The 25,447-nt window shown below is 53.7% G+C and overlaps 1 protein-coding gene across 1 annotated transcript in view; it reads right to left on the bottom strand.

The window, feature by feature from the left end:
• The window catches only part of LOC144598467 (roundabout homolog 1-like), a 61,787-nt gene extending 39,710 nt beyond the window's left edge, over positions 1-22,077 (bottom strand). The window contains 8 exon segments of the mRNA XM_078408610.1: positions 2,179-2,260; positions 4,995-5,200; positions 12,529-12,700; positions 13,967-14,040; positions 14,043-14,090; positions 15,242-15,259; positions 15,519-15,529; positions 21,935-22,077. Coding sequence (XP_078264736.1) covers positions 2,179-2,260; positions 4,995-5,200; positions 12,529-12,700; positions 13,967-14,040; positions 14,043-14,090; positions 15,242-15,259; positions 15,519-15,529; positions 21,935-22,077 — 754 coding nt within the window.
• Positions 22,078-25,447: the final 3,370 nt, after the last annotated feature.

The raw sequence follows: 25,447 nt of genomic DNA, 5'->3' as shown, positions 1-25,447 counted from the left end.
CGATCCACGCACACGAGTGACAATCGGACAATTACACCAAAGCCAATTCACCCTACAGACATAGAAACATAGAAAATAGGTGCAGGAGGAGGCCATTCGGCCCTTCGAGCCTGTACGCACCGCCATTCATTATGATCATGGCTGATCATCCAGCTCAGTATCCCGTACCTGCCTTCTCTCCATACCCCCTGATCCCTTTGGCCACAAGGGCCACATCTAACTCCCTCTTAAATATAGCCAATGAACTGGCCTCAACTACCCTCTGTGGCAGAGAATTCCACAGATTCACCACTCTCTGTGTGAAAAAAAACTTTCTCATCTCGGTCCTAAAGACTTACCCCTTAACCTTAAACTGTGACCCCTGGTTCTGGACTTCCCCAACATCGGGAACAATCTTCCCGCATCTAGCCTGTCCAACCCCTTAAGAATTTTGTAAGTTTCTATAAGATCCCCCCTCAGTCTTCTAAATTCCAGCGAGTACAAGCCGAGTCTATCCAGTCTTTCTTCATATAAAAGTCCAGCCATCCAGAGATCAATCTGGTGAACCTTCTCTGTACCTGTGGTTTAAACTGAAGGTCGACACGAAACGCTGGAGAAACTCAGGGGGACGAGCAGCATCTCTGGAGAGAAGGAACGGACGGGTGACGGTTAGAGCCAAGACCTTTCTTCGGACTGACCCGTAAACATCACCCGTTCCTTCTCTCCAGAGATGCTGCCCGTCCCGCTGAGTTACTCCAGCCGTCTTGTATTTAACCCACAACCTTGCCTGTTGCCCGTTGTCTGGCAACGAACCCATCCCACCAACAACTGCAGAACGGTCCTGACCTCCCACCCACCCCATTGGAGACTCTCGGACTGTCCTTAATTGAACCCGGTCTTCCACAAATCATTATTCCCTTTATCCTGCGTTTGGACACGGTGGAACCCCTCGATTGTAACCACGTATTGTCTTTCCACTGACTGGTAACGACTCTCGAACATTGTGCTAGTCCCAGCCTCAACTACCTCCTCCGGCAGCTCGTTCCCTACACCCACCACCCTCTGTGTGGAAACATCACCCCTCAGGATCCTATTAAACCTTTCTCCGCTGACCTTAAACCTGTGTCCTCTGGATATCTGCCTCCCCAACCGTGGGCAAAACACTCATGATACTCCAAAGAACAACTCGAGTATAAAATACTCAAAATATTGCATTTATCCGATCTATTCCACTCATGATCTTGTACACCTCTGTAAGATCACCCCTCATCCTCCTGTGCTCCATGGAATAGAGTCCCAGCCTGCTCAACCTCTCCCTGTAGGCTCAGGCCCTCGAGTCCTGGCAACATCCTCGCAAATCTTCTCCGCACGGTGGCGCGGCGGTAGAGTTGCCGCCTTACAGCGAATGCAGCCCCGAAGACCCGGGTTCAATCCCGACTACGGACGCCGTCTGTACGGAGTTTGTACGTTCTCCCCGTGACCTGTGTGGGTTTTCTCCGAGATCTTCGGTTTCCTCCCACACTCCAAAGACGTGCAGGTTTGTAGGTTAATTGACTGGGCAAATGTAAAAATTGTCCCCTAGTGTGCGTAGGATAGTGTTTGTGTGCGGGGATCGCTGGTCAGCGCGGACCAGGTGGGCCGAAGGGCCTGTTTCCTGGCTGTATCTCTAAATCTAAAATCTAAATCTAAATCTAGAGTCATAGAGCGATACAGTGTGGAAACAGGTCCTTCGGCCCAACTCGCCCACACCGGCCAACAATGTCCCAGCTACCCTAGTCCCACCTGCCCGCGTTTGGTCCATATCCCTCCAAACCCGTCCTATCCATGTACCCGTCTAACTGTTTCTCAAACGATGGGATAGTCCCTGCCTCAACTACCTCCTCTGGCAGCTCGTTCCATACACCCACCACCCTCTGTGTGGAAAGGTTACCCCTCGGATTCCTGTTAAATCTTTTCCCCTTCACCTTGAACCTGTGTGTGGGGGGAGTGTGGGAGGAAACCGAAGATCTCGGGGGGAAACCCACGCAGGTCACGTGGGGAGAACGTACAAACTCCGTACAGACGGCTCCCGTGGTCGGGATGGAACCCGGCTGTGAGGCGGCAACTCCGGCAACTCTACCGCCGCGCCATCGTGCCGCCCCTGACACTCTTGTCGACCTGTGTGGGGAGATGGAACTCGTGAGGAAGAAAGGCTCTGACCTTGGACATCAACCCATGCGTTCCAGGAAGCTTCGCCGCTCGGTGTTGACACGATGCAAGTGTAGATGCCCGAATCACCCAGCTAGAACCACAGTAACAAGGGGAAAACAGAACACGTTAGGCACCGACTTAGGCCCGGACAACATAGACACATGGAAAACAGGTGCAGGAGTAGGCCATTTGGCCCTTTCCATCTTACACATCCAAAATATCCACTGACTTGTGGCCTCCACAGCCCTCTGTGGCAATGAGTTCCACAGATTCACCACCCTCTGACTGAAGAAGTTCCTCCTCATCTCCTTCCTAAAGGACTGTCCTTTAATTCTGAGGCTGTGCCCTCTAGTCCTAGACTCTCCCACCTGTGGAAACATCCTCTCCACATCCACTCTCTCCAAGCCTTTCATGACTGTGCTTTTATACACCTCTATAAGATCTCCCCTCATCCTCCTGCGCTCCATGGAATACAGTCCCAGCCTGCTCAACCTCTCCCTGTAGCTCAGGTCCGCTATTCCTGGTAATTTCTCTTGAACGTTGCAATAGTCCCAGCCTCAACTACCTCCTCCGGCAGCTCGTTCCCTACACCCACCACCCTCTGTGTGGAAAATGTTACCCCTCAGGACCCTGTTAAATCTTTCTCCGCTGACTTTAAACCTGTGGATCTCTGACAATAGACAATAGGTGTAGGAGGAGGCCATTCGGCCCTTCGAGCCAGCACCGCCATTCAATGTGATCATGGCTGATCATTCTCAATCAGTACCCCGTTCCTGCCTTCTCCCCATACCCCCTGACTCCACTATCCTTAAGAGCTCTATCTAGCTCTCTCTTGAATGCATTCAGAGAATTGGCCTCCACTGCCTTCTGAGGCAGAGAATTCCACAGATTCACAACTCTGACTGAAAACGTTTTTCCTCATCTCCGTTCTAAATGGCCTACCCCTTATTCTAAAACTGTGGCCCCTGGTTCTGGACTCCCCCAACATTGGGAACATGTTTCCTGCCTCTAACGTGTCCAACCCCTTAATAATCTTATATGTTTCAATGAGATCCCCTCTCATCCTTCTAAGTTCCAGTGTATACAAGCCCAGTCGCTCCAGTCTTTCAACGTACGACAGTCCCGCCATGCCTTCCTTCCCTAAAGACCTTTAAATATAATTGTTGTTCCATTTTGGGCATTTAACCTATTGCCTTTTGAAACATAAACCCTGGAATCTTCTTCCACGTCCTAACTCTGGGAAAGAAGATGTTACTTCTTGCATCAGGACCCCTTTGACCTTTCATTGATGTTCTGCATTACCTGTAACATGATAGCTAGCTGTTGCCCCATTGTATCCCCTGGCAATAGTTTACAGTCACAGCATATCTCTCTGTCTCAGGCTTAATATGAATACTTCCTTCAGAATTGGTTCCATCAACAAGAGGGAGTTTTCAATCCACATAGTGGCCACATTAATGAAGAGTATTGTGTACAGTTTTGGTCACCCTTGAGAGGAATAGATCGGGTAAACGCAGAGTTGGTGAATCGAGGGCCAGAGGCCATAGGTTCAAGGTGAAGGGGAGAAGATTTAATAGGAATCCGAGGGGTAACCTTTCCACACAGAGGGTGGTGGGTGTATGGAACGAGCTGCCGGAGGAGGTAGTTGAGGCTGGGACTATCCTAACGTTTCAGAAACAGTTGGACAGGTACATGGATAGGACGGGTTTGGAGGGATATGGACCAAGCGCGGGCAGGTGGGGCTAGGGTAGCTGGGACATTGTTGGCCGGTGTGAGCGAGTTGGGCCGAAGGGCCTGTTTCCACACTGTATCATTCTATGACTCTAGGACACCCTGTCATGGGAAAGATGTTGTCTAGCTGGGAAAGGGTGTGGAGAAGATTTGTGAGGATGATGCCAGGACTCGAGGGCCTGAGCCTACAGGGAGAGGTTGAGTAGGCTGGGAGGCGGGTTGCTACGCAACCTCCGTCAGGCGGCGCCCGGGCTTCCGGGCCTACAGTGTCCGGGCCTACAGTGTCCGGGCCTACAGTGTCCAGACCTACAGCGTCCAGGCCTACAGCGTCTGGGCCTACAGCGTCCGGGCCTATAGTGTTCGGACGTACAGCATCCGGACCTACAGCGTCCGGGCCTACAGTGTCCGGGCCAACAGCGTCCGGGCCTACAGCTTCCGGGCCTACGGCGTCTGGGCCTACAGTGTCCGGGCCTATAGTGTTCGGACATACAGCGTCCGGGCCTACAGTGCCCGGGCCTACGGCATCAGGGGTCAAAGTCTCCGGGCCTATAGTGTTTGGACCTACAGCGTCCGGGCCTACAGCGTCCCGGCCTACAGCATCTGGGCCTACAGCGTCTGGGCCTACAGCGTCTGGGCCTATAGTGTTCGGACGTACAGTGTCCGGGCCTACAGCGTCCGGGCCTATAGTGTTCGGATGTACAGCGTCTGGGCCTACAGCATCTGGGCCTACAATGACCGGGCCTATAGTGTTTGGACGTACAGCGTCTGGGCCTTCAGCGACCGGGCCTATAGTGTTCAGACGTACAGCGTCTGGGCCTACAGCATCCGGCCCTAAACTGTCCAGACCTACAGCGTCCGGGTCTACAGCGTCCGGGCCTACAGCGTCCGGGCCTACAGCCTCTAGGCCTACAGCGTCTGGGCCTACAGCGTCCGGGCCTATAGTGTTCGGACATACAGTGTCCGGGCCTACAGCATCTGGGCCTATAGTGTTCGGACGTACAGTGTCCGGCCCACGGGATGTCCCGGCTAATACGGGACAGTTGGCAACCCTACCTCTCCCCTACACACACGGTGGCCAAAGACCAGCGCCCTACCTTGGCGTATCGGATCTGCAGCGTTCCCGTCTCCTGTTGCTTGATGCGTGAGTCGTGAGTGGAGACCAGGACCCCATCTTTCCGCCACAGGATGGTGGGCGTGGGCGAGCCCTTGGCGTGGCACCCAAGGGCGACGGTGCTGTCCACGGACACGGTGTGGTTGAGGGGACCCTGGCGAATGACCGGAGGGGGGCGGTCAGAAATGACTGAAAGAAGAAGAAAGGAAAAACAAACAAAGCAAACAAAAGTTTCTTCAGTGCAAGAAGGAACTGCAGACGCTGGTTTTAAACCAAAGATAGACACAAAGTGCTGGAGTAACTCAGCGGGTCAGGCAGCGTCTCTGGAGAGAAGGAATGGGGGACGTTTCAGGTCGAGACCCTTTAGTTTAGTTTAGTTCAGTTTAGTGACACAGCGCTGAAACAGGCCCTTCGGCCCACCGGGTCCGCGCCGACCAGCGATCCCCGCACACTAACACTATCCTACACCCACTAGGAACAATTTACACACACACCAAGCCAATTAACGTCTTTGGAGTGTGGGAGGAAACCGAGGATCTCGGAGAAATTCCGGGAAGAAACTCAGGTTCGATCCCGACTACCGGCGCCGTCTGTACGGAGTTTGTACGTTCTCCCCGTGACCTGCGTGGGTTTTCTCCGAGATCTTCGGTTTCCTCCCACACTCCAAAGACGTGCAGGTTTGAGGGTTAATTGACTGGGTAAATGTAAAAATTGTCCCTAGTGTGTGTAGGATAGTGTTAGTGCGCGGGGATCGCTGGGCGGCGCGGACCCGGTGGGCCGAAGGGCCTGTTTCCGCGCTGTATCTCTAAATTTAAATCTAAAACCCACGCAGGTCACGGGGAGAACGTACAAACTCCGTACAGACGGCGCCCCTAGTTGGGATGGAACCCGGGTCTCCGGCGCTGCATTCGCTGTAAGGCGGCAACTCTACCGCCGCGCCACCGTGAGCGCCCGTTCTTCACCCTAATTCAGACTGAGTTACTCCAGCTTTTTGTGTCCATCCAAAGTTTCTTAAGTTTAGTTTAGTTTAGTCTGCTGTATAATTTTACCGGGTTTGTATGCAACACAAAGCACGTCACTGTTAAATACAGTTCAGTTCAGTTTATTGTGACATGTACCGAGGTACAGGGAAACGCTTTTGTTGCGCGCTAACCAGTCAGTGGACAGACAACACACGATTACAATCGAGCCGTCCACAGTGAACAGATACATGATAAGGGAATAACGTTTAGTGCAAGGTAAAGTCTGATCAAGGATAGTCCGAGAGTCACTAATAGGGTCACCAACTGTCCCCGTATTAGCCGGGACATCCTGTATTTTGGGCTAAATTGGTTTGTCCCGTACGGGACCCGCCCTTGTCCCATATTAGGGCCGGGGGGGGCGCTGTAGCCCCGGACAGTGTAGGCCCGGACACTGTAGGCCCGGATTCTGTAGGCCAGGACGCTGTATGCCGGACAGTATAGGCCCGGACACTGTAGGCCCGGACACTGTAGGCCCGGACACTGCAGGCCCGGACACTGTAGGCCCGGACGCTGTAGGCCCGGACACTGTAGGCCCGGACACTGTAGGCCCGGACACTGTAGGCCCGGACGCTGTAGGCCCGGACTCTGTAGGCCCGGACACTGTAGGCCCGGATGCTGTAGGCCCGGACGCTGTAGGCCCGGACGCTGTAGGCCCGGACACTGTAGGCCCGGACACTGTAGGCCCGGACACTGTAGGCCCAGACACTGTAGGCCCGGTCCCTGTAGGCCAAGACGCTGTAGGCCCGGACACTGTAGGCCCAGACACTGTAGGCCCGGACACTGTAGGCCCGGTCCCTGTAGGCCAAGACGCTGTATGCCCGGACACTGTAGGCCCGGACAGTGTAGCCCAGGGGCCGCCCAGCGGAGGCTGTGTAGCAACCCGCCTCCCGGCCCGGGCGGCCGCCATTGGTGGAGCGGGAGCACGTGGCCGCTGGCTGGGTGAGGTCACGTGGGGCGCGGGGCGGCGACGCCACCCTTTGTCTCATATTTGGGAGTGAGGAAGTCAATAGACAATAGGTGCAGGAGGAGGCCATTCGGCCCTTCGAACCAGCGCCACCATTCAATGTGATCATGGCTGATCATTCTCAATCAGTACCCCGTTCCTGCCTTCTCCCCATACCCCCTGTCGGCACCCCGTAGTCTCCAATGAGGTAGATAGTAGTTCAGCACTGCTCTCTGGTTGTGGTGGGATGGTTCAGTTGCCTGATAACAGCCGGGAAAAGAAACTGTCCCTGAATCTGGAGGTGTGCGTTTCCACACTTCTGTACCTCTTGCCCGATGGGAGAGGGGAGAAGAGGGAGTGGCCGGGTGTGGGTGAGACTGGTCCTTGATGATGCTGCTGGCCTTGCCGAGGCAGCGTGAGGTGTAGATGGAGTCAGTGGGAGGGAGGTTGGTTTGTGTGATAGTCTGGGCTGCCTCCACAAGCTGTGATGCATCCCGATAAAATGCTTTCTGTGCTGCATGGAATCAATTCAGTTTTAATTTTTATAAACCATGCAAATAGCAATGTCAGATGCCTGCTGTGTCGGCTTGCCTGTAATTACTGCTCTAATTGGAGCTGGTACATCTCCATCTGAATTAAATGCAAACATATGTGGAAGAATCTCTCCACACTGAATTAATAATGTTCATGCCCTGGGCAATGGATCACCTGGAATTAATAAAGACACGAAGGGCAACGTCTACACAGGTTTACCTGCGCACTGAGGCCTGCCTGGGTCAGAATGGCATGGGCCTGGGGCTTGCCAACTTCCTCACTCCCAAATAGGGGACAAAGGGTGACGTCACCGCCCCCGCGCCCCACGTGACCTCACCCAGCCAGCGGCCACGTGCTCCCGCTCAACCAATGGCGGCCGCCCGGGCCGGGAGGCAATAGACAATAGAATAGACAATAGAAAATAGGTGCAGGAGAAGGCCATTCGGCCCTTCGAGCCAGCACCGCCATTCAATGTGATCATGGCAGATCATTCTCAATCAGTACCCCGTTCCTGCCTTCTCCCCATACCCCCTGACTCCGCTGTCCTTAAGAGCTCTATCTAGCTCTCTCTTGAATGTATTCAGAGAATTGGCCTCCACTGCCCTCTGAGGCAGAGAATTCCACAGATTCACAACTCTCTGACTAAAAAAGTTTTTCCTCATCTCTGTTCTAAATGGCCTACCCCTTATTCTTAAATTGTGGCCCCTGGTTCTGGACTCCCCCAACATTGGGAACATGTTTCCTGCCTCTAACGTGTCCAACCCCTTAATAATCTTATACGTTTCGATAAGATCCCCTCTCATCCTTCTAAATTCCAGTGTATACAAACCTAGTCGCTCCAGTCTTTCAACATATGACAGTTCCGCCATTCCGGGAATTAACCTAGTAAACCTACGCTGCACGCCCTCAATAGCAAGAATATCCTTCCTCAAATTTGGAGACCAAAACTGCACACAGTACTCCAGGTGCGGTCTCACTAGGGCCCTGTACAACTGCAGAAGGACCTCTTTGCTCCTATACTCAACTCCTCTTGTTATGAAGGCCAACATTCCATTGGCTTTCTTCACTGCCTGCTGTACCTGCATGTTTCCTTTCAGTGACTGATGCACTAGGACACCCAGATCACGTTGTACGTCCCCTTTTCCTAACTTGACACCATTCAGATAATAATCTGCCTTCCTATTCTTACCACCAAAGTGGATAACCTCACACTTATCCACATTAAACTGCATCTGCCATGCATCCGCCCACTCACACAACCTGTCCAAGTCACCCTGCAACCTCATAGCATCTTCCTCACAGTTCACACTGCCACCTAGCTTTGTATCATCGGCAAATTTGCTAATGGTACTTTTAATCCCTTCATCCAAATCATTAATGTATATTGTAAATAGCTGCGGTCCCAGCACCAAACCTTGCGGTACCCCACTAGTCACTGCCTGCCATTCTGAAAGGGACCCATTTATCCCCACTCTTTGCTTTCTGTCTGTCAACCAACTTTCTATCCATGTCAGTACCCTACCCCCAATACCATGTGCTCTAATTTTGCCCACCAATCTCTTAGGCAACCTCCGTTAGGCGGCGCCCGGGCATCCGGGGCTACAGTGTCCGGGACTACAGTGTCCGGGCCTACAGTGTCCGGGCCTACACTGTCCAGGCCTCTAGACCTACACTGTCTGGACCTGCACTGTCCAGACCTACAGTGTACAGGCCTACAGTGTCCAGGCCTACACTGTCCGGGCCTACACTGTCCAGACCTACAGTGTACAGGCCTCCAGAACTACACTGTCCGGGCCTACAGTGTCCGGGCCTAGTGTCCGGGCCTACAGTGCCCCCCGGGCCTAATACAGGACAAGGGCGGTCCCATACGGGACAAACCGATTTAGCCCAAAATACGGGATGTCCTGGCTAATACGGGACAGTTGGCGACCCTACATAGGCCAGTCTGTAATAGTTGATCACAATCAGGCCTACCAGTCATGATTGGGCCTACCAATCATAGTTATAGAGTCGTAGAGTGATACAGCATGGAAACAGGCCCTTCGGCCCAACTTTCCCGCACCGGCCAACATGTCTCATCTACACTAGTCCCACCTGCCCGTGTTTGGCCCATATCCCTCCAAGCCTGTCCTATCCATGTACCTGTCTGCTTCTTAAACGTTGGGATAGTCCCTGCCACAACTACCTCCTCCAGCAGCTCGTTCCATACACCCACCACCCTTTGTGTGAAAAAGTTACCCCTCAGATTCCTACTACAGTTTTTCCCCTTCAACTTAAACCTGTGTCCTCTGGTCCTTGATTCCCTTACTCTAGGCAAAAGACTGTGTGTGTCTGCCTGATCTGTAGACAATAGACAATAGGTGCAGGAGGAGGCCATTCGGCCCTTCGAGCCAGCACCGCCATTCATTGTGATCATGGCTGATCATCCACAATCAGTAACCCGTGCCTGCCTTCTCCCCATACCCCTTGATTCCGCTAGCCCCTAGAGCTCTATCTAACTCTCTCTTAAATCCGTCCAGTGAATCGGCCACAAATTCCACAAATTCACAACTCTCTGGGTGGAAAAGTTTCTTCTCACCTCAGTTTTAAATGGCCTCCCTGTTATTCTTAGACTGAGGCAATAATAAACACGTACCAACACACAAAGAGACATTACTGATCTAGGGAGGGCTGAAGGTGGTTTAAATCTCAGCAGAAGCGTTTGTGATTCTAACATCGCGAAACAGTATTCGTTGAGTGACCTTCTCCTGTTCTTGTCCAGCCATGAACTTGTTTTTTTTTTAGTTTAGTTTAGTTTAGTTTGGAGATACAGCGTGGAAACAGGCCCTTTCAGCCCACCGAGTCCGTGCCGACCAGCGATCCCCACACACTCGGGACGATGTGTGTGTAGGGTAGTGCTGGTGTACTAGCACCAGCATCTACAGTGTCCGGGCCTAAAGTGTCCGGGCCCACAGTGTCCGGGCCCACAGTGTCCGGGCCTACAGTGTCCGGGCCTACAGTGTCCAGGCCCACAGTGTCCGGGCCCACAGTGTCCGGGCCCACAGTGTCCGGGCCCACAGTGTCCGGGCCCACAGTGTCCGGGCCTACAGTGTCCGGGCCCACGCCTTCATCACCTCCCGTCTGGACTACTGCAACAGCCTCCTCTATGGCTCACCCTCAAAAATCATCGGTAAACTTCAATACATTCAAAACTCCGCTGCCCGTCTACTCACCCACTCCCCGATCTGTGACCATATCACCCCCGTCCTTTACAAACTCCACTGGCTCCCCATCCCCCAGAGAATCCAGTACAAAATCCTCCTCATAACCTACAAAGCCCTCCATAACCTGGCCCCATCCTACCTGACCGACCTCCTCCACAGGCACACTCCCACCTGCACCCTCCGCTCTGCCGCTGCCAATCTCCTATCCCCCCCACATCCGGACCAAACTCAGATCCTGGGGGGACAGGGCTTTCTCCATCGCTGCTCCCACCCTATGGAACTCACTACCCCAAACCATTAGAGACTCCTCCACACTCACCACATTCAAAACATCGCTGAAGTCTCACCTGTTCAGTACTGCCTTCAACCACTGAAGGTCACCTCACCTTCTGTCTCCTTTCTCTGTTCATTTACTTATTTACTTATTTATCTATTTATTCATTTCCCTATGTTCTCTAAATCCCTGTAAAGCGTCTTTGAGTATATGAAAAGCGCTATATAAATGTAATGCATTATTATTATTATTATTAGTATCCGGGCCCACAGTGTCCGGGCCTACAGCGTCCGGGCCTACAGCGTCTGGGCCCACAGTGTCCGGGCCTACAGCGTCCGAGCCTACAGCGTCTGGGCCCACAGTGTCCGGGCCTACAGCGTCCGGGCCTACAGCGTCTGGGCCCACAGTGTCCGGGCCTACAGCGTCCGAGCCTACAGCGTCTGGGCCCACAGTGTCCGGGCCTTCAGCACCCCGGGCCTAATACGGGACAAGGGCAGTCCCGTACGGGACAAACAAATTTAGCCCAAAATACAGGATGTCCCGGCTAATACGGGACAGTTGGCGACCCCTAACCTTGGTATACACGTGAAAATGAAGTTCATTAAAGCCTTGGTACAGGTTATAAGGTTATAGGTCGATAGGAGCAGAATTAGGCCATTCGGCCCATCAAGTCTACTCCACCATTCAATCATGGCTGCTCTATCTCTCCCTCCTAACCCCATTCTCCTGCCTTCTCCCCATAACCCCTGACACCCGCACTGATCAAGAATCTATCTATCTCTGCCTTAAAAATATCCATTGACTTGTGGCCTCCACAGCCGTCTGTAGCAAAGAATTCCACAGATTCACTAAACAAATTCCTCCTCATCTCCGTCCTAAAGGAACGTCCTTTAATTCTGAGGCTGTGCCCTCTGGTCCTAGACTCTCCCACTGGTGGAAACATCCTCTCCACATCTAACATATTAAATTCTTAAAGGGATTGGACAGGCTAGATGTAGGAAAAATGTTCCCCATGTTGGGGGGAGTCCAGAACCAGGGGCCACAGTTTAAGAATAAGGGGTCGGCCATTTTAAGACTGAAATGAGGAAAAACTTTTTCAGTCAGAGAGTTGTGAATCTGTGGAATTCTCTGCCTCAGAAGGCAGTGGAGGCCAATTCTCTGAATGCATTCAAGAGAGAGCTAGATAGAGCTCTTAAGGATAGCGGAGTCAGGGGGTATGGGGAGAAGGCAGGAACGGGGTACTGATTGTGAATGATCAGCCATGATCACATTGAATGGCGGTGCTGGCTCAAAGGGCCGAATGGCCTCCTCCTGCACCTATTGTTTATTGATCAGCCATGATCACATTGACTGGCGGTGCTGGCTCGAAGGGCCGAATGGCCTCCTCTTGCACCTATTGTTTATTGTCTATTGATCAGCCATGATCACATTGAATGGCGGTGCTGGCTCGAAGGGCCGAATGGCCTCCTCCTGCACCTGTTGTCCATGCTTCTGTGTTTAGGTAACAGGGGGCCATACCAAGCCTGGGCGTGAGTACCTACCATCAGTGACCTCCAGGAAGGCTTTGATGATGACGCTGCCGGCCACGTTGAGGGCCTGGCAGCTGTAGTGGCCGACGTCGGACCGCTGGACGCTGGTGATGGTCAGGTCTCCCACCTGCGAGACGGAGAACCTGCTGGACGGTTCGGGCGGCTGGTAGGAGAAGAGCAGGTTCTGCAAAGGGACAAGATCACACCAGGAAGAGTCTTAAACCGCAGAAGCAACTTGGGAAAGAAAAAAGGCACAGAGTGCTGGAGTAACTGGTGGCGCGGCGGTAGGGTTGCCGCCTCACGGCGCCGGAGACCCGGGTTCCATCCCGACTACGGGCGCTGTCTGTACGGAGTTTGTACGTTCTCCCCGTGACCTGTGTGGGTTTTCTCCGAGATCTTCGGTTTCCTCCCACACTCCAAAGACGTGCGGGTTTGTAGGTTAATTTGACTTGGTGTATGGTGTAAATTGTCACTAGAGTGTGTATATTAGCGTTAATGTGCGGGGATCGCTGGTCGGCGCGGACCCGGTGGACCGAAGTCTGTGTGTGCGTGCGTGTATGTGTGTGTGTGCGTGTGTGTGTGTATGCGTGTGTTCGCGTGTGTATGTGTGTGTGTGCGTGTGTATGTGTGTGTGTGCGTGTGTGTGCGTGTATGTGTGTATGTGTGTGCGTGCGTGCGTGTGTGCGCGTGTATGTGCGTGCGCGTGCATGTGCGTGCATGCGTGTGTGTGTGCGTGCGTGCGCGTGTATGTGCGTGCGTGTGCCTGTGTGCGTGCGTGCGCGTGTATGTGCGTGCGTGCGTGCATCTGCGTGTGTGCGTGCGTGCGCGTGTATGTGCGTGCGTGCGTGCGTGGGGGTGAGGGTGCAGTGTAGGGTGGTGTGTGCGTGTGTGCGTGCGTGCGTGCGCGTGTATGTACGTGCGTGCGTGTGTCTGTGTATGTGCGTGCGTGCATATGTTCGTGCGCGTGTATGTGCGTGCGTGCGTTTGTCTGTGTGCGTGCGCGTGTATGTGCGTGTGCGTGTAGGTACGTGCGTGCGTGTGTCTGTGTGCGTGCGCATGTATGTGTGTGCGCGTGTAGGTACGTGCGTGCGTGTGTCTGTGTGCGTGCGTGCGGTGCGTATGTGCGTGCGCGTGTATGTGCGTGCGTGCGTGGGCGTGCGTGCGTGGGCGTGTATGTGCGGCGTGAACGTGCGTGGTGGGGGTGGGGGTCCGGTGCAGGGTGGTGGCGTGCGTGCGTGCGTGCGTGCGTGCGTGCGTGCTTGCTTGCGTGGGGGTGGGGGGTCCTGTGTAGGGTGGTGCGTGTGCGTGTGTGGGGGTGAGGGTCCGGTGTAGGTGTGTGTGCGTGCGTGCGTGCGTGTGTGGGGGTGGGGGTCCGGTGCAGGGTGGTGCGGTGTGTGGGGGTGGGGGTCCGGTTGTAGGGTGGTCTCTCCCCCCCTCAGCGCCCACTCACCTGACTGCGCTCCCTCTGCCAGAAGATGGCTGGCTGTGGGTTGCCCGTGGCCTCACACATGAACGTGACCGTCGACCCACCGCCACGATCTGGTCTCGCGGCTTCACCACGAACTGGGGCGGAGCTGGAGGGGAGAGAACGACCACGGCGTTTACCGCCGACCGCGGCACTCAACCCGTTTCAGTTCCGCTCATTGTCACGTGTACCGAGGTACAGTGTCGCGCCACTGACCAGTCAGCGGAAAGACAACACGTGGTTACAATCCAGCCGTCCACAGTGTACGGATACACGGTAAAGGAACAACATTCAGTGCAAGGGTAAAGCCAGCAAAGTCCCGATCACGGATAGTCCGAGGGTCACCAATGAGGCAGATAGTAGTTCTACATCCACTCTATCCCAGGCCGCTCACTGTTCTGTACGTTTCAATGAGGTCCCCCCTCGTCCTTCTAAACTCCAGCGAGTACAGGCCCAGTGCCCACAAACGCTCATCATAGGTTAACCCACTCATTCCTGGGATCGTTCTTGTAAACCTCCTCTGGACCCTCTCCCAGAGCCGGCACATCCTTCCTCAGATACGGGGCCCAAAACTGCTCACAGTTACTCCAAATGTGGCCTGACCAGCGCCTTATACAGCCTCAGCATTAGGAGAGGGAGAGAGAGAGAGAGAGAGAGAAAGAGGGAGGGAGGGAGAGAGAGGGAGAGAGAGAGGGAGGGTGAGGGAGGGAGAGAGAGGAGAGGGTGAGGGACAGGGGAGAGAGAGAGAGAGGGAGAGAGAGAGAGAGGAGAGGCTGAGGGATAGGGAGAAGGAGAAAGAGAGAGAGAGGGAGAGGGAGAAGGAGAGAGAGAGGGAGAGGGTGAGAGGGAGGGAGAGGGGGAGGGTGAGAGGGAGGGAGAGGGGGAGGGTGAGAGGGAGGGAGAGAGAGGAGAGGGAGAGAGAGAGGGAGAGGGTGAGAGGGAGGGAGAGGGGAGGGTGAGAGGGAGGGAGAGAGAGGAGAGGGAGAGAGAGAGGGAGAGGGAGAGAGAGAGGGAGAGGGTGAGAGGGAGGGAGAGGGGAGGGTGAGAGGGAGGGAGAGAGAGGAGAGGGTGAGGGATAGGGAGAAGGAGAAAGAGAGAGATGAGAGAGAGGGGGAGAAGGAGAGAGAGAGGGAGAGGGTGAGAGGGAGGGAGAGGGGGAGGGTGAGAGGGAGGGAGAGAGAGAGGGAGAGGGAGAGAGAAAGAGAGAGAGAGTGACGGAGGAGATCCCCCACATGCCAACGTTATCCTACACAAACATACCGTACTCCTTGTCAAAACCTGTGGAGAAAGTGCCGTTTTAAGTGAGGTAAGATGTAGTTTTACCTGTCTCTCGGGTCAGTCAACATTACCCAACTCTCCCAGCTCGTTTCTATTTTGGTTTTAAAGCACTTTCTGTGGCCTGATCCTTTGCCCGTAACAACAGGGGCATGAAACGTGAAGGTTGTTTGGTAGATGGTGGATGGAGCGCAGAGAATGGAAGGTTGTTTGGTAGATGGTGGATGGAGCGCAGAGAATGGCGGATGGAGTATCAACTTACCCACTGAACAACTGCAACAGAACAGAACACAACAAAAGGAAGTAGATTAATGGACGGGATGAAGCTCGTCAGTGTCAACAACAGTTAGGGTCACCAACCGTCCCGTAATATTGGCCTAAATTGGTTTGTCCCGTACTGGGACCGCCCTTGTCCCGTGTTAGGCCCGGACACTGTAGGCCAGACACTGTAGGCCCGGACACTGTTGGCCTGGACACTGTAGGCCCGGACACTGTCGGCCCTGACAGTGTAGGCCCGGACACTGTAGGCCCGGACAGTGCAGGCCCGGACACTCCCGGTCCTGACAGTGTAGGCCCGTACACTGTAGGCCCGGACAGTGTAGGCCCGGCACTGTAGGCACGGACACTGTAGGCCCGGACACTGTAGGCTCGGACACTGCAGGCCCGGACACTGCAGGCCCCGACACTGTAGGCCCGACACTGTAGGCCCGGACACTGTTGGCCCGGACACTGTAGGCCCGGGCACTGTAGGCCCGGATACTGTAGGCCCGGACACTGTAGGCTCGGACACTGCAGGCCCGGACACTGTATGCCCCGACACTGTAGGCCCGGACCCTGTATGCCCGGACACTGTAGGCCCGGACACTGTAGGCTCGGACACTGTAGGCTCGGACACTGCAGGCCCGGACACTGTAGGCCCGGACACTGTAGGCCCAGGCAATGTAGGCCCTGACACTGTAGGCCTAGACAGTGCAGGCCTCGACACTGTAGGCCTAGACAGCGCAGGCCCGGTCACTGCAGGCCCAGACACTGCAGGCCCGGACACTGCAGGCCCCGACACTGCAGGCCCAGACACTGTAGACCCGGACACTGCAGGCCCCGACACTGTAGGCCCGGAAGCCCGGGTGCCGCCTAACAGAGGTTGCGTAGCAACCCGCCCCCCGGCCCGGGCGGCTGCCGTTGGTGGAGCGGGAGCACGTGGCCGCTGGCTGGGTGAGGCCACGTGGGGCGCGGGGCGGTGACGTCACCCTTTGTCCCTTATTTGGGAGTGAGATGGTTGGCAACCCTAACAACAGCGCCACACCCTGACCAGTGCCACTTGGCTTCACCTTCACGTGTGATCCTTTTTATTGACACAAACACTCTCTCTGGACCATGGAGGCCATTCGTTCCATCCGTGTCCATGCTGGCCTCAACGGGGGCCCCACACCTGATGAAGAGGCCGACCAGCGATCCCCGCACACTAACACTAACCCTACCACACACAACTAGGGCCAAATGTTTACATTTACACCAAGCCAATTGACCGACAAACCCGTACGGTCTTCAGAGTGCGGGAGGAAACCGGAGCGCCCGGAGAAAACCCACGCAGGTCACGGGGAGAACGTGCAAACTCCGTACAGACGGCGCCCGCGGTCGGGATGGAACCCGGGTCTCCGGCGCTGTGAGGCGGCAACTCTACCGCTGCGCCATCGTGCCGTGCCGCCCGAGTTCAGTTATTGGCTTCAGGCCAAACCTTGTGCGGAGACGAGGATTGGAGACCTCAGTCCGTCCGTCCCGTCCCGTCCCGACCCGTCCTTTCCCAGCTGGGAACGTCAGTAACCCTTGTGATTTGCGGGCACGATTCGGTCACTCAAAATTAGGCAAGTAAGTAGTGGCCGAAGATAGACACAAATAGCTGGAGTAACTCAGCGGGTCAGGCAGCGTCTCTGGACAGGAGGAACGGGTGTCGTCTCGGGCCGAGACCCACCTTCAGACTGGTCCTCCTTCTGAAGAGGGGCCTCGACCCGAAACGCCGCCCGTTCCTTCTCTCCAGAGACGCTGCCTGTCCCGCTGAGTTACTCCAGCTCTTTGCGTCTGTCTTCGGTTTAAACCTGCACCTGCAGTTCCTCCCTGCACAGGCGTCTGCAATCAGTACCCCGTTCCTGCTTTCTCCCGTGTCCCTTGATTCCATTAGCCCCGAGCTATATATATCTCCAACTCCCTCTCGAAAACATTCGGTGAAGTAGTGGCACTGGCCCATCAAAGCAATGAGGAGAAGCAAAATCAAAAGTGGCACAGTAGCGCAGCGGTAGAGTTGCTGCTTTACAGCGAATGCAGCGCCGGAGACTCAGGTTCGATCCTGACTACGGGTGCTACACTGTAAGGAGTTTGTACGTTCTCCCCGTGACCTGCGTGGGTTTTCTCCGAGATCTTCGGTTTCCTCCCACACTCCAAAGACGTACAGGTATGTAGGTTAATTGGCTGGGTAAATGTAAAAATTGTCCCTAGTGGGTGTAGGATAGTGTTAATGTGCGGGGATCGCTGGGCGGCACGGACTTGGAGGGCCGAAAAGGCCTGTTTCCGGCTGTATATATATGATATGATATGATAGGAAAGGGTGGCGTTAATGGTAATGAGAGAGAGGAGCACCTTCTTGTCAACGCACGCACACTGTTTATAGCACAACGATCGTTTGATCCATGTCTGGTCCAACTAGCCCCTACACGCATTCCACGAGCTGCAGTTGACACAATGCATTTTTGTTTTGAGGTTGCAACGATCTGATCAGGAATGCAGCCCGTTTCTGTATCACGGCCTTGAGGTTTCCGCTCTCTTTATCACTGAAGAATAGGTACAAATTGGCCGGGGTCCTTTGCTGCCAAGTGATCGTCACGCGATGGATTAAATCTCATCGTCCTCCCCCCCCCCCCCCCCCACCAATGCTTCAAACGCGCGCTCTGTGTTTTGGGCCTTACGTTGTTGTTAGTGTTCGCCAACTGTCCCGTATTAGCCGGGACATCCCGTACATTGGGCTACATTGGTTTAGAGATTTAAGAGATACAGCGATCCCCGCACACTAACACCATCTTACACACACTAGGGACAATTTTCACATTTACACCAAGCCAATTAACCTACAATCCCGCACGTGTTTGGAGTGTGGGAGGAAACCGAAGATCTCGGAGAAAACCCACGCGGGTCACGGGGAGAACGTACAAACTCCGTACAGACGGCACCGTAGTCAATTGCACCATCATTCAATGTGATCATGGCTGATCATTCTCAATCAGTACCCCGTTCCTGCCTTCTCCCCACACCCCCTGACTCCGCTATCCTTAAGAGCTCTGTCTAGCTCTCTCTTGAATGCATTCAGAGAATTGGCCTCCACTGCCTTCTGAGGCAGAGAATTCCACAGATTCACAACTTTCTGACTGAAAAAGTTTTTCCTCATCTCCGTTCTAAATGGCCTACCCCTTATTCTTAAACTGTGTGGCCCCTGGTTCTGGACTCCCCCAACATTGGGAACATGTTTCCTGCCTCTAAACGTGTCCAACCCCTTAATAATCTTACACGTTTCGATAAGATCCCCTCTCATCCTTCTAAATTCCAGTGTGTACAAGCCTAGTCGCTCCAGTCTTTCAACATATGACAGTCATTTGTGATGGGTTATATTTTGCACCTGGTTTGTGTAACCCTTTGTTTTATGACCACTTGTTCTTTGACTGCTCTTTCTCCGGGAATGAACTCTAGTTTTTTACGCCGGAGAACGGTGTGGAAACAGGCCCTTGCGGCCTACCGAGCCCACGCCGACCAGCCGATCCCCAGTACACCAGGTCCATCTCACACACAACAAGGACAATTTACAGGAGGCGATTGACCTACAAAACCTGCACGTCTTTGGAGTGCGGGAGGAAACCGGAGCGCCCGGAGAAAACCCACGCGGGTCACGGAGAGAACGTGCAAACTCCGTACAGACAGACAGCGCCCGTGGTCAGGATCGAACCCTATGCTTTAGTTTAGTTTAGAGATACAGCGCGGAAACAGGCACTTCGGCCACCGGGTCCGCGCCGACCAGCGATCCACACACACTAACACTATCCTACACACACACACACACACACACACACACACACACACACACACACACACACACACACACACACAAACACACACACACACACACACACACACACACACACACTAGGGACAATGTTTTTTGCATTTACACCAGGAGAAACACTAGGGGCTGGTGGAATCAAGGGATATGGGGAGAAGTCAGGCACGGGTCACTGATTGTGGATGATCAGCCATGATCAAAGATACTAGAGGAGCAGTAGACAATAGGTGCAGGAGGAGGCCATTCGGCCCTTCGAGCCAGCACCACAAGATGGACCACTCCGTTGAAATCGCCTATACTGAAGTCTAGTGCGCAAAGGGGTGTAACGTCCGCCATTTTAGTAAGCTAAACCCGCCGTTCGCTCCGCCTCTCGCAGTGTAACCAGTGTTTTGGGGAACCAGTGTGTGTGATGATACAGTAAAGATGCAGAATATATCTCATCTGTCAACTCACAGGTTTTTGTTATTTTTCTGTTTTAAATGTTTCTGCTACGTTTCCGCCGACTAAAATGGCGCCCTGGCGTACTACGGTCGAGTGGTCTATCCTGCTCTGCTCTATTATCTCAGGTCACGATCACGACGGATGGCGGTGCTGGCTCGAAGGGCCAAACGGCCTCCTCCGGCACCTATGTACGTTTCTATCTCGGGGAAAACCCACGGGCAGGTCGCGCGGGGAGGGAGAACGTACAAACTCCGTACGGACATGCACCCCTAGTCGGGGGGTCTCGGGCGCTGCAAGCGCTGTAAGGCGGCAACTCTACCGCCGTGCCACCGTGCCTATAGATGAGACCAGTAACACAACCAGAGCTCTCAGCTCTGAAGGGGGAAGTCAGTGACCTTCGTGTCAAGCGCCATTTGTTCTCAGTGAGGCGATAGACAGGCTCTCCAGAGCTACCAATCTCAGGCGCCGCGAGAAGGTGCAGTGAATACTTTCAGCTGGACTCCCAGGAATGCAACGGCTTGTTTACGCCTCTTGGAGCGGCCAGCCCTATCAGCTTGATCTAAAGCCTTGACTATTCGCAAGGGTCAAAGTTATCAGTCAGCCAAGCACTGTTATGTCTCATTTCCTTTGAGAGGAATCGAGGAAAACTATAAATAAACACACAAATAAATCTCTGGAATGAATGGCAGGCGGGCGGGGGGGGGGGGGGGGGGAAATAAAAAGTTTGCCAAACGTTGCAAATCTCTTTTGGGAAGTGGGGTGGATTCGGAGAACTAATACCGAGTCCGTGTTTCGTGCTTAGTTCCATTCAGTCCGATTTAGTTTAGATTATCTTAGTTTGGGTTGCTTTGGTGACACGCAAGCACACAAACTGGCCCCTACGGACCACCGAGCCCCCGCGCCGACCAGCGATCCCCACGCACTAACGCTGTCCTACACACACACACACACACACGCACACACATGCGCACACGCACACACACACATTCGCATGCACGCACGCACGCACGCACGCGCACGCACGCACGCACGCACACAAACACACGCACACACACACATGCACGCACGCATACACACACACGCACACACATACACACACACGCACACACACATATACACACACACACACACGCACGCACGAACACACACGCGCACACACACGCGCGCACTAGGGACAATTTAAAATCTCTCCCGAAGCCAATTAACCTACAAACCTGCGCATCTTTGGAGTGTGGGAGGAAACCGGAGATCCCGGAGAAAACCCACGCAGGTCACGGGGAGACAATAGATAGTAGGTGCAGGAGGAGGCCATTCGGCCCGTCGAGCCAGCACCACCATTCAATGTGATCATGGCTGATCATTCTCAATCAGTACCCCCGTTTCCTGCCCTCTCCCCATACCCCCTGACTCCGCTATCATTAAGAGCTCTATCTAGCTCTAACTCCGTACTAACTTCGTATAGACAGCACCCGTAAAACATAGAAACATAGAAAATAGGTGCAGGAGGCCATTCGGCCCTTCAAGCCAGCACCGCCATTCATTGTGATCGCGGCTGATCATCCACAATCAGTAACCCGTGCCTGCCTTCTCCCCATATCCCTTGATTCCTCTAGCCCCTAGAGCTCTATCTAATTCTCTTTTAAATCCATCCAGTGAATCGGCCTCCACTGCCCTCTGTGGCAGAGAATTCCACAAATTCACAACTCTCTGGGTGAAAAGGTTTTTCCCTCATCTCAGTTTTAAAGGCACATTCCTTGTACGTGCAGATTCTCGGCCAATAAACCTATTCATTCAAATTCCCCCCCCCCCCCCCCCCCCCCTTTACTCTTAGACTGTGTGTGGCCCCCTGGTTCTGGGCCCGTAGTCAGGATGGAACCTGGGTCTCTGGCGCTGTGAGGCAGGGCTCACTCTTCATGGTATCTTTACCATCAATCAAGAAACGAGCATTTGGATATCATTCTGATGCCTCTGTTTGATGTTTTTGAAATTACTACTGCAGAGGTTCTGGGGAGGTTTTACGATGTGAAGTTATAAGTCGACCACAGCATTCTTGATCTGCCCAAAACTCCACCGCCCCCCACCCTCCCCCCCCACCCCCATAATTGACACCGTGTCCACTTTGAGGCACGCAGTTTTACCAGTTAAATATTCCAGAAGAAACCGCAAAGCCAGCGATCTCCACCCTCTCCACGTACGAGCGCAAGCTCACTCCACGCCCGCGGGCTTGATCAAAGGAGGCCGTTTGGCCCGTCGTGCGCATGCCAGCTGGCGGAGGAACCATTCCCAAAGAGTCCCCTGTCTTCTCTCTCTCCTGCTCCGGACCTTCTCCACGCCCCTCTGTTCTTCTACCCCTCTGTTACGAGCCTTCTGAACTGTCCTTCCAACAGCGAGTGCCAGCAGCATAATCAAGGGCAGTCTCACCCCACCCCGGCCACTCCCTCTTCTCCCCCCTCTCCCATCGGGCAAGAGGTACAGAAGTGTGGAAACGCACACCTCCAGATTCAGGGACAGTTTCTTTTCCCGGCTGTTATCAGGCAACTGAACCATCCTCTCACCACAACCAGAGAGCAGTGCTGAACTACTATCTACTTCCCTCGGACTATCCTTGATCGACTTTACCTTGCACTAAACGTTGTTCCCTTATCGTGTATTTGGCAACTGTAATTGTAATCATTCATTGTCCTTTTCCGCCAGCTGGTCAGCACGCAACAACAAAAGCTTTCCACTGTACCTCGGTACACGTGACAATAAACTATACTGTAAACTGGTCTCATTCACTTCTAGACAATAGACAATAGGTGCAGGAGGAGGCCATTCGGACCTTCGAGCCAGCACCGCCATTCAATGTGATCATGGCTGATCATTCTCAATCAGTACCCCCGTTCCTGCCTTCTCCCCATACCCCCTGACTCCACTATCCTTAAGAGCTCTATCCAGCTCTCTCGTGAATGCATTCAGAGAATTGGCCTCCACTGCCTTCTGAGGCAGAGAATTCCACAGATTCACAACTCTCTGACTGAAAAAGTTTTTCCTCATCTCCGTTCAAAATGGCCTCACCCCTTTATTCTTAAACTGTGGCCCCTGGTTCTGGACTCCCCCAACATTGGGAACATGTTTCCTGCCTCTAACGTGTCCAACCCCTTAACAATCTTACACGTATCGATAAGATCTCCCTCTCATCCTTCTAAATTCCAGTGTATACAAGCCTAGTCGCTCCAGTCTTTCAACATACGACAGTCCCGCCATTCCGGGAATTAACCTGGTGAACCTACGCTGCACGCCCTCAATAGTAAGAATATCCTTCCTCAAATTTGGAGACCAAAACTCTCCCCATTCTTCCCCATGGCAGGCTGGATAGAGTGGATGTGGAGATCCTTGGACCATCTCTAATTGGACTTTCTTGCCCTGAGCATTGTTCCGTTGTTCGTGTATCTGTCCACTGTGGACGGCTCGATAGTGATCATGTACAGTCTTCCTGCCGGCTGGATAGCGCGCAACGAAAAGCTTCTCACTGCACAACTCTTCCTGTGGTGTACTGTTCTGTGTTCCATGTTCCATGGTTATCTTTCTTTTTGGACTTTAGTCCAGCATTTGTTGAGTTGAGTTTAGTTTAGTTTAGAGACACAGCGCGGAAACAGGCCCTTCGGCCCACCGGGTCCGCGCCGACCAGCGATCCCCGCACACTAACACCGTCCTACACACACTAGGGACAAGTTTTACATTATTTTTTTACACACTCACACACCCAATGGAACAGGCGCACATAAACACACACATACACACACACACATAGAGAAACTCACGCACTAATATACACACATAGGCATGCACATATGTACACAGACTCACACATATATACATGCACACGAACACAGACACACTCACACACACACACATATATATAGAGAAACTCACACAAATACACACACATAGGCATGCACATATGTACACACACGCACTCACACACACATATATAGAGAAACTCACACGCAAATAGGCACGAACATATGTACACACACAGACTCACACATATATACACGCACACACACACACACAGACACACACATATATATATAGAGAAACTCACGCACAAATACACACACATAGGCACACATACGTACACACACAGACTCACACATATGAGAGAGAGAGAGAGAGAGAAACTCACACACAAATATATGCATACACACACAGGTACACACATAATTACACACAGACACACACATATATACAAACACATACACACGTACATGCTCATGCACACACACACACACATAGGGACGCACATATGTACACACAGAGACTCATACATATATACACATATGCACACACACACACAAACACACAGAGTGCACACACACCTACACACCTACACACACTACACGTACACCTACACACACAGACACACACCTACACGTACACACACACACACACCTACACACACACACACTACACGTACACCTACACACACAGACCTACACGTACACACACCTACACGTACACATACACACACCTACACGTACACACACACACACACACCTACACACACACGCCTACACGCACACACCTACATGCACACACCTACACACGTACACGTACACACGTACACACACACACCTACACACACACACGTACACACACACACCTACACGTGCACACACACACGTACACACACAGAGCAGGGCCCAGGCCTGCAGGCCGGTGGGGCTGTGGAATGAATGGGGTGACACCTACAATCAGAGCTGATTACCAGTTTGTGTGAGTGGGCTGATTACAGGACAGCGAAGTGAAGGATGTGACCCTGATACCAATCTCCAGTCTGGAGCTGCCCCCACAACACAGAGCGAGCAAGGTTACAATGCTTTAAAGACCCGCCCTACCCTGCCCTCCCTCTGGTATGTCTCTCTCTCCCCCCTCCCCCTCCCTCTCTCTCTCCCTCTCCCACTCCCTCTCCCCTCCCCCCTCCCCCTCTCTACCCCTCCCTCTCCTCTCTCCCTCTCTCTTTCTCCCTCTCTCCCTCTCCCCTCCCCTCCCCCTCTCTCCCCCTCCCTCTCCTCTCTCTCTCCCTCTCCCTCTCCCTCTCCCTCTCCCTCTCCCTCTCCCTCTCCCTCTCCCTCTCCCTCTCCCTCTCCCTCTCCCTCTCCCTCTCCCCTCTCCCTCTCCCTCTCCCTCTCCCTCTCCCTCTCCCTCTCCCTCTCCCTCTCCCCCTCCCCCTCTCCCCTCCCTCCCTCCCCCTCCCCTCCTCCCTCCCCCTCCGTCTCTCCCTTCCGTCTCCCCTCCGTCTCTCCCTCTGTCTCTCTCTCTCTCTCTCTTCCCCCCCCCCGCACGTGTCCATCTCTCTGCCCTGTGTTGCGGTTCCCTGCACAGGATGTCCCAGCCAGAGGTATCTGACCGTGAAACGTCACCTATCCATGTTCTCCACAGATGCTGCCTGACCCGCTGAGTAACTCCAGCACTCTGTGAAACGTCACCTATCCATGTTCTCCACAGATGCTAGTTCTCCGACCAGTCTCACCGCCCGCCTGGTTAATTTTACTGATCGTACGCCTTGTTGTCAACTTCCCCTCAGCCAACAATGAACCGTTCGACATTTCCTTCATCAGCGTCTGCTTTGATCTGTTGTTTTCACACTTTACCCTTCCATATCCCTG

Source organism: Rhinoraja longicauda, chromosome 12, assembly GCF_053455715.1.
Source record: "Rhinoraja longicauda isolate Sanriku21f chromosome 12, sRhiLon1.1, whole genome shotgun sequence".
Classification (NCBI taxonomy): domain Eukaryota; kingdom Metazoa; phylum Chordata; class Chondrichthyes; order Rajiformes; family Arhynchobatidae; genus Rhinoraja; species Rhinoraja longicauda.
Note: the sequence above shows the minus strand (reverse complement) of the source record. Positions and strands in the feature narration are given on the sequence as shown.